Here is a 13562-nt window from a genome sequence, read left to right as displayed (position 1 = left end):
GGCATTAACCCAGTGTTTCCTGGCTCTCTGTGATGGAACATGGCCTTAGTTAATCTGCAATAGAGAGGCCACAGTTATCTACAGACAAATAAGACCTATGTTAACAGGACAGGTCAGCAAAAATGTCTGGCAATCAGAACATCTTGCCAAGTGACCTTGAAAAAAATAGTAGTGTCAAATGGGATATTTACACTATGCATCAGAAAACATGAGGTGAACATTAACAAACCATCAGCCATCACAGGACAAAGCTTGAGATAACTGCTTTTTAAGTCTTAGATGAGGGATATTAACCCTCACCAGTCAAATGAGTGTGTATAAATATACAGTTATTTTTTAAAAGAACCAAATAGGAAAAGTTCACCACATAATTATTTAGTTGTCAGCTATTAAATCGACCAATAACTTCACTGATAATTGATTAAGTGGTTTGAGTGTTTTTCCTTATCTTTGGCTTGAGGACAAAAGATAACCTCAGAGGATGTCAGACTGTGTGTTTTGGGAAATCCTTTACAGCACTTTCAACGTTTTTGTAGCCCAAGTGTCACATCAGTGAACTGAGAAAATAACCAGCAGATTGACTGTGTACCTGTATGTGGTGTTTGGCACATAGACATCCCTGGCAGGAAACTCCAGGATCTCCCTAGTGGGCCGGACTCTGCTGTCAGGGTAAGGTTTGACCTGCAAGAGGTCAGGGGTCAAGCAGTAGTGGGGGTTCTCAGGAGCTGGAGAAATGTCCAACTTCAGCTGAGCTGCAGTGAGAGAGAGAGAGAGAGGGGGGGGGGGGGGGAGGAGAGGGAGAGAGAGATGACAAAATGCTGAGTAAAGGAAAACAAAACATGGGAACTTGTTGAGAGAAAAGGTAAACATTTGCTCCATTAAACTTCTCAGTGAATCAGAGAATGATAATGCCAATCAGAGATTACACCATGAAAAGAAGCAATACATTAAGAGGGGAAAATCTGATCTTTTTAAGCTGTCTAAAAGTACTCTGTGTTTTACCTGTGATGGGCCTGAGTCTTCGGAGCACTGAGGAAGGCCTTCTCATATCTGCAAGGAACTTATACAAGTCCTCATCACTCAGCCTGTCCCCCTCCTAAAAGACATGTACCACAGTAAAATAAAAACCACGCTGAGAGTAATTTACTAAACAATCAGGATTAATGTAAACATTTTTTCAGTATGCAGAGTCAAGGAATTGCACTAAGTCCATGTTTCATATGGTGTACACTTGTAGAATATGTTCAGATATGGGTGTACAGACCTGTTTGAAGAAATTGGTGATGGTAAGTGTTGCAGGTCTGAAGCCGGTGAGACTACATGACTCATCTCCGCTGGTGGTCCTCTCTAATGAGCGCCTTCCCATGATGCTCGAGTTCCTTCGTTCTGACCAAGAACCTTTCCTCTCTGCATGCACAAAAACGAATTCAACAATTTTGAACGTTCAGCACCATTATTCTTGTGGACAGCGGTTATCATTATCAATCACAGCTTTTGTCCCATATTCAGAAATAAACAACTCCCACAGTCTGCATCAAAAATACATTCTGAGGTCAAAGATTAGCTAAACAAAAAAGGTCAAACTCAAAATAACACACCAGGGATCAATACAGCTGAATAATGTGTTTACACTAGCTTTACTTTCTATTTGAAAGGTTGTTTTTAGATAAAGTTGTTGCAGTATATTGACATGCCCATGAGCTTCATGCATGACTACCGGACCTCTGTCAAAGTTTCAGTGCCTGAATGACTAAAGTGTAGAATGAATAACAACACGTGAGCTAATATCCCACCTGAGAGGCTCATCTCCAGCTCTGTATCTCTCTCCAAACTGCCAGCACTGTTGACGATGTTCATCAGGTGAATTGCTGTCCAGGCAAAGGGCATGCGGTAGCGACCCAGACGTTGGCAGAACTGCTCTGACTGGCTGCGAAGTTTCTCCAGCTTCTCCTTATTCTATTGAGGAAAAAAAACAAAAACTGTTGATAAAACACTGAACCATTATATGTGTCATTGAACATCTAACAAATCACACATAAATATGTTACTACCTTAGCGGCATCTGATTCTTTGAACACCATGTAGGGCTCAGCACATTCTCCAATATCACCTTGTTGCAGAACCTTTTCCAACTACAAGCAAAGCACACAAGGTTCACATTCAGGTTCACAAGGTTCACATTCAGTAATAAAGTGATCATATTGACAGAAACTGACAAAAAAGTGTTTTTTCAAATATTATTTTAAGTCACATTTCTAAGACAAGGCTAGACAGGACAGAGACAACTATTTCACAAGTATCTTACCTTAATGACAAGGAACACATCCTGTGACGGGTATGTGATGGAAAATACGGCAGAGCGTGCCAGTGTGGAGATGGCTGCCGTCTGAATATGTGGACGCAACATTGCCTTCGTCTGCTCAGAGTTTAAGTCAAAGAAAAAGTTCTCTGATATCTGTGGGATGACACATACAAAAACATGAAAAAGTAGCATGATTAAACATCTTATAGAAATCATCACACTAGGATTAGAACAACCATTAATAATCAACTGTAAGTCTTAGGAAAATGTCAGTTATTGCTAATTCTTACTCATACTAAGAATTATAACTTCAAACTAAACATGATAACATTTGAGTGACAGTATCCACTTGTGAAATAACAAAGCCCTTGCTCAGAGCTATAGAGATGAGATATTTACTTATCAAGGCAACTGCTACCCTCTAGTGTTTGTCAGCTAAAAGGGAAGATAAAACGCTTGGATAGGTAGATAGTTCCAACATATGATTTAACAGCATTCCCACAAACATAACAGGCCACAACATAAAATGTTATAGTCCGTTCATCAAATTCGCTTTGGCTTCTAAATTATTTTTAATGGTTTGGAGAAGTGACCTAACAACTCAGGGCTGAGGTAGCACTGAGGAAAGCATAACAGCTTACCTTTTTCTTTTCCTTGACATCGTATAAGGCCAAACTAGCAAATATGGGTTCAATTTCGATCTCAAACCTTCAAGGGGAGAGAAAAAGGAGTGGGTCAGCAGAAAGCAGCAGTTAAATAAAAGAGCTAAAAGGCTGTTTTCTGAAAAAGGCTGTCCACCACTTACTTCAAGGACAAGCACTTGACGAGTAGCCTTTGGCCAAAGTGTTCTTTAGGTACTTCAGGCACACAGTGGCGCTCAATCGGCTCCTCCTAAAGGTTCATGTTGAAGATCACGTAAGTACCACAAAAAAAGACCAACCAATTATCAGAGATAATGTGAGGCTGTGCATCCTTTTTATTGACTCATTCACTGAGATTTTTACTGAGCTGACTAAACGTTCATGATAAATTTTAAGTTGACTAGAAGAAATAGAAGAAAAAGATGGCAGAAAAATGTGCTTTACCTCATCAAGAGCGGGGTGCAGAGCAAAGAGTTCACGGTGGCGGTTTGCCTTACGCTGGTCTTCATTGTGCCTGTCAATCTCCTCATTAGGGGCGCGGTCGAGGAGGTGAGGGAGGAGCGCGTCAGGCAGAGAATTCTTCAAGTCAAAGATGCTGCAGGCCCAGCTGCCCCGAGGAGTGTCATCTATGGACATCGACCGTCGCTTCAGGTCATCCTACAAGATGAGCATACAGTGAATGCAGGGCAAATCAATTCAAACACACAGAATATTTACTGAGTGATATAAATTCAACCAAAGGCAACAATCTTAAAATATGAAATGGGGTTTAGGAGTAAATCTGAAATCTAACTAAGACATTACTCTAACAGGGATACCAAACGATACCAATGAACTCTGATTCCATTTTGTACCTGAAGTTTACACTGACACTCCATTCGATCAGTGTAGACCAATGGACACTGTTTAACACTGAAAGATGTGGTACCTGGTCATCCTGGTAGCTGCTGCTCTCTGGCATCTCATCAGCTTCAAACACTTGTTTAGGGAGGCCTTTCTGACGCTCCTTCTGCTTATCAAGGGCATTTGGATTAAATCCCGTACCGAGTTTGTGATACCTTAAGACACAAGCAATCCAAACGTTTTGCTTAATGTTGGCTCTGAATAAAGTCACAATACCACACAGATATTCTCTGAATTTCCACTTGTTAACAAGTGGAATTACATGTTAAAAACAATGAAAACTCACTTTCTGTTGACAATGGCCCAGTCTTCTGTGTAGGATCTGACACAGTCTCTGACATGAGGATCAGTGTCCCTGAAGCCAGAAACATTCAATCAGTCAAAACAGCTTTATTGCAGTAGTAGTCAGAATGGAACTTTTTAAGAGTACAGGAAGTAATATGAGGTGGATAACTCTTCTGACACATCACAGAGAAAAGAGTACTGTCTTGATGCTGCCTTTTCTGAAATCCTAAATGCCTGGAATAAGATGCCACATGTAATTGTTAACTGTAATTTAAAATTTTGAAAAACATCACTGGAAAAGTAACATATGGTTTATATCTTAGTAAATGCTAAGAACAAATTTAAGACATAAAAAACATGTTTTTTTTAATGTTAAAATTAAAATATAGATATGTTTATATTAAAGCAAGCCACATTAAAACCTCAAGAGTCTATTAATTTACACTGAAAGCCAAACTTCATGCAGTCCTCTGTTTGGAGCATTCAAAATGATCTAGAACAAAACAGTCTCAGTAAACATAATATGAGACTGCAATCAGCTCTACAGCGGCTACATCAGCCACCAGCAGCACCCTTACCCTTCCTCTGGGACAGCTTGTACCACTGTGCGACATTCTCTAGGTGTGTAGATGACCTCAATGTCATCTGGGGGAAATTCAATCAGATCTCTCAGGGGACCCGATTCAACGATGGGAGGGTGAGTGATGAGGTACTCTTCAAAATCTACAGGCTCCACTGCCTCTGTGAGGGGAACCTGATGGTTGATGAGAGAAACAAAAAAGATCACAGGAAGGGAAATCATTAATAATCTGTGTTGAAGTAGTCAGATGTACATTTTTCTTCAAAATTGTACTGTAGCCCTGTAACAATTGCACAGTACATTACTCAATTAGTCATTAAATACTGTATTAATTGTTGATTATTTTGATAATCAGTTTAATACTTTTACTTGTTAAAAAAAAAATCAACATATTAATAGAATCAACAGTGAAATAATCATTAGTTGCAGATCTAGTTTATTGTATATAAAAGTCTTGGTGAACTCTTCATGAACTCAGCTCTTGGCAAACGTTTTAAGAGGTTGATTTCAACCTCCAAAGCCTGCAGGGTTTTAAAACAATACTCAGCTGTGTGATTACTCATTGCAACACCGAAGATCCAAAATATAAGGCGATTTCTGTTATCAGTTGAAAGGGCAGTGCTACTAGGCAGATCATCTTTAATCCCAATTAGGGAAATAAATTCTAAAGTAAAACGTCCATGACAAGGTAAATAAATTTTAAATGCCTAGAAACTGTTTCAAGCATGCCAGTGTGCTTCAAGCAGAGGGTAATGGTTTCACAGGTCATAGTCTGCTTCTAAAATGAGGAGCCCAGGGGGAGTCTTCATTTCAACAGCTTCAATATGAGAATGAGTGTGAGTATGTGTGTGTTTGTCGTTCTGTCCTCCTGAGAACTAAGAGCAAAATACTTTTCACAGTTTAATTAAAAGCCTACTGTAGTCTAATTAATGGAGATAGGTGGGGTGTTTGCTGGTGTTGACTCCAGGCTGTTGAAGGTTAAATACCACTACCCCCTTGGCAAATATACTGACTGTCTAGTCTCAAATACTTGTAACCAGTGCAGAAGAGATGGGATGTGGTGAGCAGGCTAATTAATGCTCATCCTCTGCTGGATTTAGAAAATAACAGCCTTATCTCAACACGCAACAGATGCTGCGAGCTAAATTTAAACTGTGGACACTGCAGTTCATGGTTGTCCCCTTAAAACATGCTTAAACATCAAATGAAGTGCCAAAATTTACAAACTAGTATCTTTATGCATACCTTAACGTTAGTCTACCATCAAACTAACAAATATGTTGAAGAGCCCATGTCTATGAAATAGGAACTGAATCAAAAAAGCTGCACTGCACAATACTTCATTTCAACAGAGCAAGGCTCCATTCTAACAGAGGGCTTCTGATGTCCTCCTGTCAAATAAATATTTCAAAATATAACAAGCGCATCATCAGTCATTTACTCTCATTTAAAAGCAACGCTATACAGTCACACATTTAGCTACCCAAAACAACAGCTACAGGCAAATGAATCTTGAGAATGACAAAACCCAGCCCCTTTATTCCCTAAACAGCCCAGTTTAAGATTTCTTTCACCACAGATCACAAAAGCATCTCAGAAGACAGTTAATCTGCTACAGCGAATGTTTGTTCTACAACACATTTGACAAACAAAAAGCATTGGAGGAAAACTGAGAAAGGCACACAACCAAACACTTCTCCACCCTAAACCCAGCTCCAGAGCTCAATACCTCTGAAACCAAAGGCAAATCCTGCTATGTAACCAGTCTATGATTGGTTGCATCATATTAAGTATATTATCCTCCTAAGACCCAGCTATGGGTTTTCTGTCCACATTTGTGGACAAGAGTTTCACAACTTTATACAAAAAAAGAAAAGAAAACCATCCACCACAAAGGACATTCTATAAAAATTTTAAAAACTGCATCTGAAAAAACTGTTGCATCATGATGTTTCCAATATAGGCCCTTATTTAATAAGAAAAAAAAAAAAAAGCTTGTACTTTGCTGACATTTCCTGAGTCTCAGGAGGTTAAAGTGTGCAGCAGTCAGCCAAACATCTAATTACAGTATTAGGTAGTACCATAGTGGTAGAAGGTTATTAATGTGGCATTATGCATTTAAGGCTGATGAATGAACACAATTTGTGTTTTTCCATCAGGGACCATACTTAGGAACCCTTATTATTCATTAATTTTGGTAACAACTGATTGTATCAGTTTTGAAGTTATTTACACTGAAAACGACTGAACTGATAATAATCTAGTGGAAAAGAGCTAGTGAAGATATGTGGAGTAATAAGGATAATTATGAAGAAATAATTTCTTTATTTTTATAAATAACCTATCTGCAAATCATATTCATTACATTCTAGTTTGCAAATATAAGACAGAACAAAATATAAAACATAGAAACAGTGCTGTATTCTTTCCTGTGACCATGTACATATCATGTCTAATTAAGATAAAACTGTAAATGCTTCTTTGTAAATAGCACATTCGAAAGGATTTGGTTACGAGACTTGTTAAAGTTTCACAGAGATACAGTTGCAGAAAAAATTCTTCGACCACCCTTGCTTTCCTCAATTTCTTGTTCATTTTAATGCCTGGTACAACTAAAAGTACATTTGTTTGGACAAATATGATAACAACAAAAACAGCTCATACGAGTTTAATTTAAGAGCTGACATCTATCCATTTTCCATGTTTTCTTGATAATAACCAAAATCACTTAAGTCCTTACATCAATATCTATGGCATTGTACTGCTAAAAACACTGCTTTTAGGCATTCCATGTTTTCTTTTCTGTCTATTTCAGTTGTATGATACACACAGGAGTTAGGCTAGTACTTGATTGCATAACCATTGTTTTTGATGACTTTTCATGGTCCAATAATTTTTTCCATGACTGTATGTGTTTGATATTACCACAGACAAAAAGTTCCGGTTATGTACCATCAACTGATCCAGATAAAAGCATGTACAGAAAGTGGGTGATACCATCAGTTTTTGGCACAACACTACAAAGCTTTCTTGTGTATAACTCAATGAATGCGTTAATGTCATGAAGTGAAACAACACATTTAACTGTCACTAACACCACTTTTACTAGTCCATTTTTCTATTAGATATCCTGTAAGACATAGTCAGTGATAATTAGATCCTCATGTGCTTGAAAGCTAAATGGATTTCAACCAGATTATATACATTTTTAATATTTTATCTCCTCACATGTATCATTCATGCACTCTCTCTGTACCAAACAAACATTCCTTTAGGTCTGGAGAATAGAATTTATGGGCTGGAGCATCTCTGTCACACCACAATATTTCACATAATGGACTATTGTGACATATTTTATTAATCAAAACATACAGCTTCTGCAATTTGGATATTGCAATTAACTGTGTTGTGATACTGAGAATACTTTAACTTATTATTCGATCAAATCACTGTTCTATGACCTTTAAAAGTAGTGTTAGCTCAGGTACAGATGTCAGAGACAGGTTCTGGCCTTTCAGTCTCAAAAACTACTCACTGTGTTACTTGTTGTAGTACCAACGTTGAGGTTTTTGAAGAGCTGTGGGGAGCCTCCATACTGGCCAGCTATCTGCTTCCTGACCTCTGCTGCCACAGTCCTGAAAAGAAGAGCAAAACAGAATCCAGTCAATCAATATTTAAAGGTATCACTGACCAACACACTGGATGAAAAACCCATTATTGGAAGGGAATGAATGCTAATGGTTTCATAATAAGGAATAGGATCATTATAGAGATGATTACACAAATTAATTTGTATATCAGTCGGAATAAATGATGCAGTCACGTACCACTGTAACTGAAGAGGAAAACATCATGAGCTTGTGTTTCTTTTATGAAAAGCAAAACGTCAACGAGTAGAGCAGCTCAAGTTTCATAAACTTGCAGTAAAAGAAAACTCCTGCATCAGTATTAAAAGGGAAAGTTGCACTAATACAACTGGATAAGCAATGAAAATGAAAAGGCATGTTGCAGTATCAGCTGTAATTATTATGTATTTGCCCCTAATTCCAACAGCTAACAATTAATGAGCACAAAACATTTTTACAGGCTTTAAAAAAAAAGACATTAATTGATTCAAAGCCTTGTAATTAAGCTATTAAGGATTATACTATCTACATTTATTGTCCAGCAAAGCTTAGAGCTATATAATCTAAATAAATTATCATTCATGGAAAATACTCACAAGATTTGGCAAAAGTTCACTTAAATACTGAACCACATTTCTAGTAAAGATGGAGATGCCTTTGGAGGTTTTTCATTGTGTCTTTGCTCATACCTTTACTGTGTCACCTCAGAGAGCTGTTTCATTTCTTACACAAAACTCTTGGTGTCCGACAACTACTACAGTCACACACATACACATGCACCTTAAATCACTGCAGTCACCAAGAGGACCACTCTGAGACCTTTACCTTGAACAAAACAACACTGTAAGAAGCAACAAATAAAACTGAGAATAAAACCAATACAGAAAAAGACAAATGTAGCACAGGAAACACAGAGGATACAAAATCCAACATACACTTTTCTTTCTACCAACAAGCTGTCTTCACTTTTCATTCTGAAAGCAATATATAAACAACTGGTTTGACGGCTACGATTACTATGGTGGAGAGCAAGGGTTAGCTGTGATTCACTCACAGACAGAACTGTTTTCCCCAAAGCAGTTTTTTTTATGCTGGTGTAATGATCTCATCTCTTATTTTCACCATAAATACAGAATGTAAGAACAGAAGCCAAGATAATCTATGGAAACCAAAAGTAAATAAAAACAGAAGTGCCCAAGCTCTTCTTAAGAAAGTAGATAAAATGAAAGCAGCATAGTGACCTGACTTTCTCTCTTAAGATGAGCGTGATAATATACTGTAAAGGGGACCCAGTGGGCTCTGCAGTGCAGAGTTATCACCAGTGGAGAAGGGCAGAAGCGCTGAGCCGACAAACACATTCCATAGCCATCCCCAATGCCTCATCACAGATCTTTACTTATCACTAGTCACTACAGAGGAAATAGCAGTTAATCACACAGTGGTGCAACTATCTTTTAAAGAGAGTTTAAAAACAGCTCCCATGAAAAAAAAAAAGTCTGCTCAAAGTAAAATTAAGAATATTAAAGCAAACCATTTAACTCAAGCATGTGATTTCTCTGTGCAAAGCTGCAGGCACTTCAAGTCACTAATTTTACCTCAGCATATGACTACAGTTGCTTAGAGTCTGCTCACTTCAAGAGGGTCAACAGATATTTTTTCACCTCTAAATTAAAAACACGCAGAAAAACAACACCCACTGATCTAAGAATATGCTTATTTAGAGAGGTTTCAAAAACGATTCTGCAGAATATAATATCACAGGCATCTACAAAATAGAATGTCATCACTTGTAAAGATTTGGTGTGAATACACTATTTTGTTTATAATCATCAAGTTTGCAAAGTTTGTGCTATAACTACAAAAAAAATTGCAATCTTGCATTTGTGGAAGAGTCACTGGATGCCACAACTTGATCTACTGTAAATTAGAAAATTATACAGTCAAGTACCTCTGCCATTATCCTGTGCATGTCAAGTCATCTGTGTTTAATGGCATTATATTCAGTACAGTGCATTACTGGCAAAGTAGCACCAAAAATCTAAATAATGATGACTCTTTGTAACTGCTGCACCTAAGACTGAAGTAACTGGGGGGATTAAATTTCAATTTGAGAGGTAAATTCATATGATCATTATGATGTTTTTTGTTTTTTTTCCAAGTAGTGTTAATTTTTTTTGCCAACCATTGACAGACTGCACCAAAAACAGTTATTAGTGAATTAAATTATCATCCATGACAGCTATTATAAACACTGATATCTATCTAAATGAATGGGTTGATAGTATTTGACAGCTAGCACAAAGCCCTTTGTTAAGAACATTACCTTGATCTGTCTGAGAGACTGGGAAGAGATTAGACTACCGCTGTTTGTAAGCTGTAAGGGGGGGGGACGACTAATGTTCTCAGACTTACTATTACACATATCTGACGTTTCAGGAGTCGTCTTAGTGTAAACATCACTCAACAAAGTTCAGTCACATCCCTCCCTGTGCCAGCTGTACCTAGTAGCTGCCCATCGCTAGCAAGCCAAACATAGCTAACAGACCAAAATTAACGGTTTTCATTTGGCAGATAAAACCTCATTGGTGTGGATAGTAACAGAAAACCTCCCTTATAGACAGGGTACTGTGTTCACAACCGTATTACATATAGTCTCTTTGTTAGCTTTTAGGTGTAAAGGGTGTAATAGCTAGCCGTGTCGCTGTCTGTCTGGGTGGGTCTGAGAGCATCTTTTGCCGACATGGCTAACAAGCGGCTAGCTCGGAGCAGGCAGGCTGTGCTGGCGGCTGGGCCTCCTCCACAGGGTTCCCTCGGCTGGTGGTCTGACAGCGACCTATATAGAAGCGACAAAGAGCTATATTCGCCTCTAACGAGTCTTTACCTGCTGATTTTTTGGGCGAAGGCGCGGCGTTCAGCCATGGCAGTGGCCGCGGATGTGCTTTAGCTGAATTCCCAGGCAGTCAGGCAGGCAGCAGGCAGGCAAGCAGACTCCGCTTTCCACACACTCACTACTGCCACAGGGAAAACGGGAAAACGGGAGAATGGGATGGTTACCGTAAAAACTGTAATGCTACGCAACAGAACACACCCAATAAAAAAAAAGACATTGTACTGTACTGCACACTGTATTCAAGGCTTTACAGTACAGCGTTATATTGCATGTGAGAGATTAAAGTTATGGATCAATATCATGTAAAAATATTTTTTCTGTTTAACCCTTTCATGCAAAGTGGTCACTACAGTGGACTACAGTGTAACTTTGCTGTTCTTGATTGGTTCTTAAGTGGAAATCAATTGTTAATTGTTATTTTTTGCATATTATCTCCATGAAGTGAGTAATAACTAGTATTAGAATATGTTAAAAATGTGAGAAAACATCAGATTAGCCGCATTAAACATGATTTTATTTCACTGTTTTCATATTACTTTATGATATTGGGTTTTAAATACATGTTTCTTTGCCTCAAGAATAAAATTCATGGTGTAGCTGAGTGGACATTTTTGTAAATCTATAAAAAAAAAAAAAAAAAAAAACAGCAACCTCAATCTCATTGTTTTTGTTTTTTCATGCCTAAGGAGGAATAAAAACACTCCAAAAAAAAAAAAAAAAACTCAACTAAGGTTCTCATAATTCATGCATGAAAGGGTTAATCATTCATTTACAAATGTGTATAACCTATGCAAAACAAATGAACAATTTAAGCATAGACAGACACTTAAGTCACAGAAATTAATAATAACACTGGTCAACAACAAATTTATTGTTTAAGTATTTTGAGGTGATTTAGGATAATTTTGGTGTGCTGAATCCAAAAATCACATTAATTTTGCTCAATCAGGTCAACTTTCTGAACTATGCTACATATTGGCTTTTTAACATTTTTGCTTACATTTATGGGCATTTTCACATCATATGATACAAAATTCTTTCATATTTCTTGCAATAAACGAGTTCTGAAGATTTTACTTTTGCCAATTTATGATTAATGTTTTTTTTAATATTACAGGTGAATGAAATGGCTTCGACTAGAAGATCTTGCAAAAATAAGCCTGACATATTCTGCTACATCTGCGGTGAATACACCATTGTACCTAACAGGAATCCTGTTAGAAAATGATTTTTTTTTTTCTCTTAAAACCTATTTTGGTGAGAACTATATAAAAAAATCAACTGATAAAGTCACAAAAATGTAATCAATTTTGTGAGAAGATCAAATTTTTCAAAATCAAATTAGCAAAAAAACCTGACCTGATTGAGAAAAACAGATGTCATTTTTGGATTTAGCGGTGCAAAATGGTCCTAATTCAGTTGAAAAAACCTAGACAACTTGCAAAAAACATTTTTTTGTAACCCAGTGTTATAATTTATGGGATACTGAAATCTTCAAGAAAATTAAGTGTAGGACAAACATAAAAAGCCAGTCTATCTCTTTTAGAGGGGTACATCTGGGGAATAATCTGGACCAAAACTTTTTTTAAAAACAATAGTGAACTTTATATTACACAATTAACAATATACTCAACATAAAGTAAACAATAAGCAACATATTCCCCCCAAATAAATAAATGAATGAAAGCAAAAATAAATAAATAAATAAATAAAATAAATAAATAAATAAAATAAAATAAAATAAGCATAAATAAACAGCATACAGCTCCATAAATCAGCACCACTGTCAAAATTAATTGGTCTCATAACATCTGAGAAGCTCAATTAAAGGTGACCATATTTTCACAAAATCCCCTCCCCTTCCTTTAACAATATAAGTGAGTCGTTCCAGTACAATACAAGACGCCATCTCCCTCACCCACATATGTACTGAAGGTATGTCCATTTTCTTCCAGTATAAAGATATCATCCTCCTGGCCTGCAGGAGTCCAAAGTCAATGAGTGTTGACTGACTTAAAGTAAAAACACAGCTGTCTGGAAATATACCCAACACACACATCTTTGGACCAAAACTTTAAAATGTCTTCTTCAATTTGTACATTTAAAAGGATGTATAAATCCAGTATAATAACAAAATATAGAACATTATCTGAATAAGTAAATATCTAGTTATAATATAGAAGAATGCATAAAATAAGATATTATTGTAATTAATTAACAGACTGTCATGATCAGGAAATATCACATTTATTAACGATTGTATTTGTAGTAAATATTTAAAGTGCATGTAAGTATTATAGTTTATATTAAAAAAGATTGAATATGCAAATCTGAT

The 13562-nt window shown here is 37.0% G+C and overlaps 1 protein-coding gene across 20 annotated transcripts in view; it reads right to left on the bottom strand.

Moving 5' to 3' along the window:
• dock7 (dedicator of cytokinesis 7) overlaps positions 1 to 11358 on the bottom strand; it is a 52006-nt gene extending 40648 nt beyond the window's left edge. For all 20 annotated transcript variants that reach the window (XM_030131668.1, XM_030131662.1, XM_030131663.1 and 17 more), the window contains exons 1-14: positions 11219 to 11358; positions 8247 to 8346; positions 4710 to 4885; positions 4133 to 4201; positions 3872 to 4001; positions 3388 to 3600; positions 3108 to 3193; positions 2944 to 3010; positions 2306 to 2455; positions 2052 to 2132; positions 1794 to 1956; positions 1265 to 1407; positions 1003 to 1096; positions 590 to 752 (exon numbers count right to left, since the gene is read on the bottom strand). In XM_030131668.1, the coding sequence (XP_029987528.1) occupies positions 590 to 752; positions 1003 to 1096; positions 1265 to 1407; positions 1794 to 1956; positions 2052 to 2132; positions 2306 to 2455; positions 2944 to 3010; positions 3108 to 3193; positions 3388 to 3600; positions 3872 to 4001; positions 4133 to 4201; positions 4710 to 4885; positions 8247 to 8346; positions 11219 to 11256 (1673 nt within the window). In that variant the 5' untranslated portion in view covers positions 11257 to 11358. The remainder of the gene's footprint in view (positions 1 to 589; positions 753 to 1002; positions 1097 to 1264; positions 1408 to 1793; positions 1957 to 2051; positions 2133 to 2305; positions 2456 to 2943; positions 3011 to 3107; positions 3194 to 3387; positions 3601 to 3871; positions 4002 to 4132; positions 4202 to 4709; positions 4886 to 8246; positions 8347 to 11218) is intronic.
• Between the last annotated feature and the right edge of the window lie 2204 nt (positions 11359 to 13562).

The sequence above is a fragment of the Sphaeramia orbicularis genome, chromosome 4 (genome assembly GCF_902148855.1).
Source record: "Sphaeramia orbicularis chromosome 4, fSphaOr1.1, whole genome shotgun sequence".
Classification (NCBI taxonomy): domain Eukaryota; kingdom Metazoa; phylum Chordata; class Actinopteri; order Kurtiformes; family Apogonidae; genus Sphaeramia; species Sphaeramia orbicularis.
The sequence above is the reverse complement of the archived record's forward strand: the minus strand, read 5'-3'. Positions and strand labels throughout refer to the sequence as shown.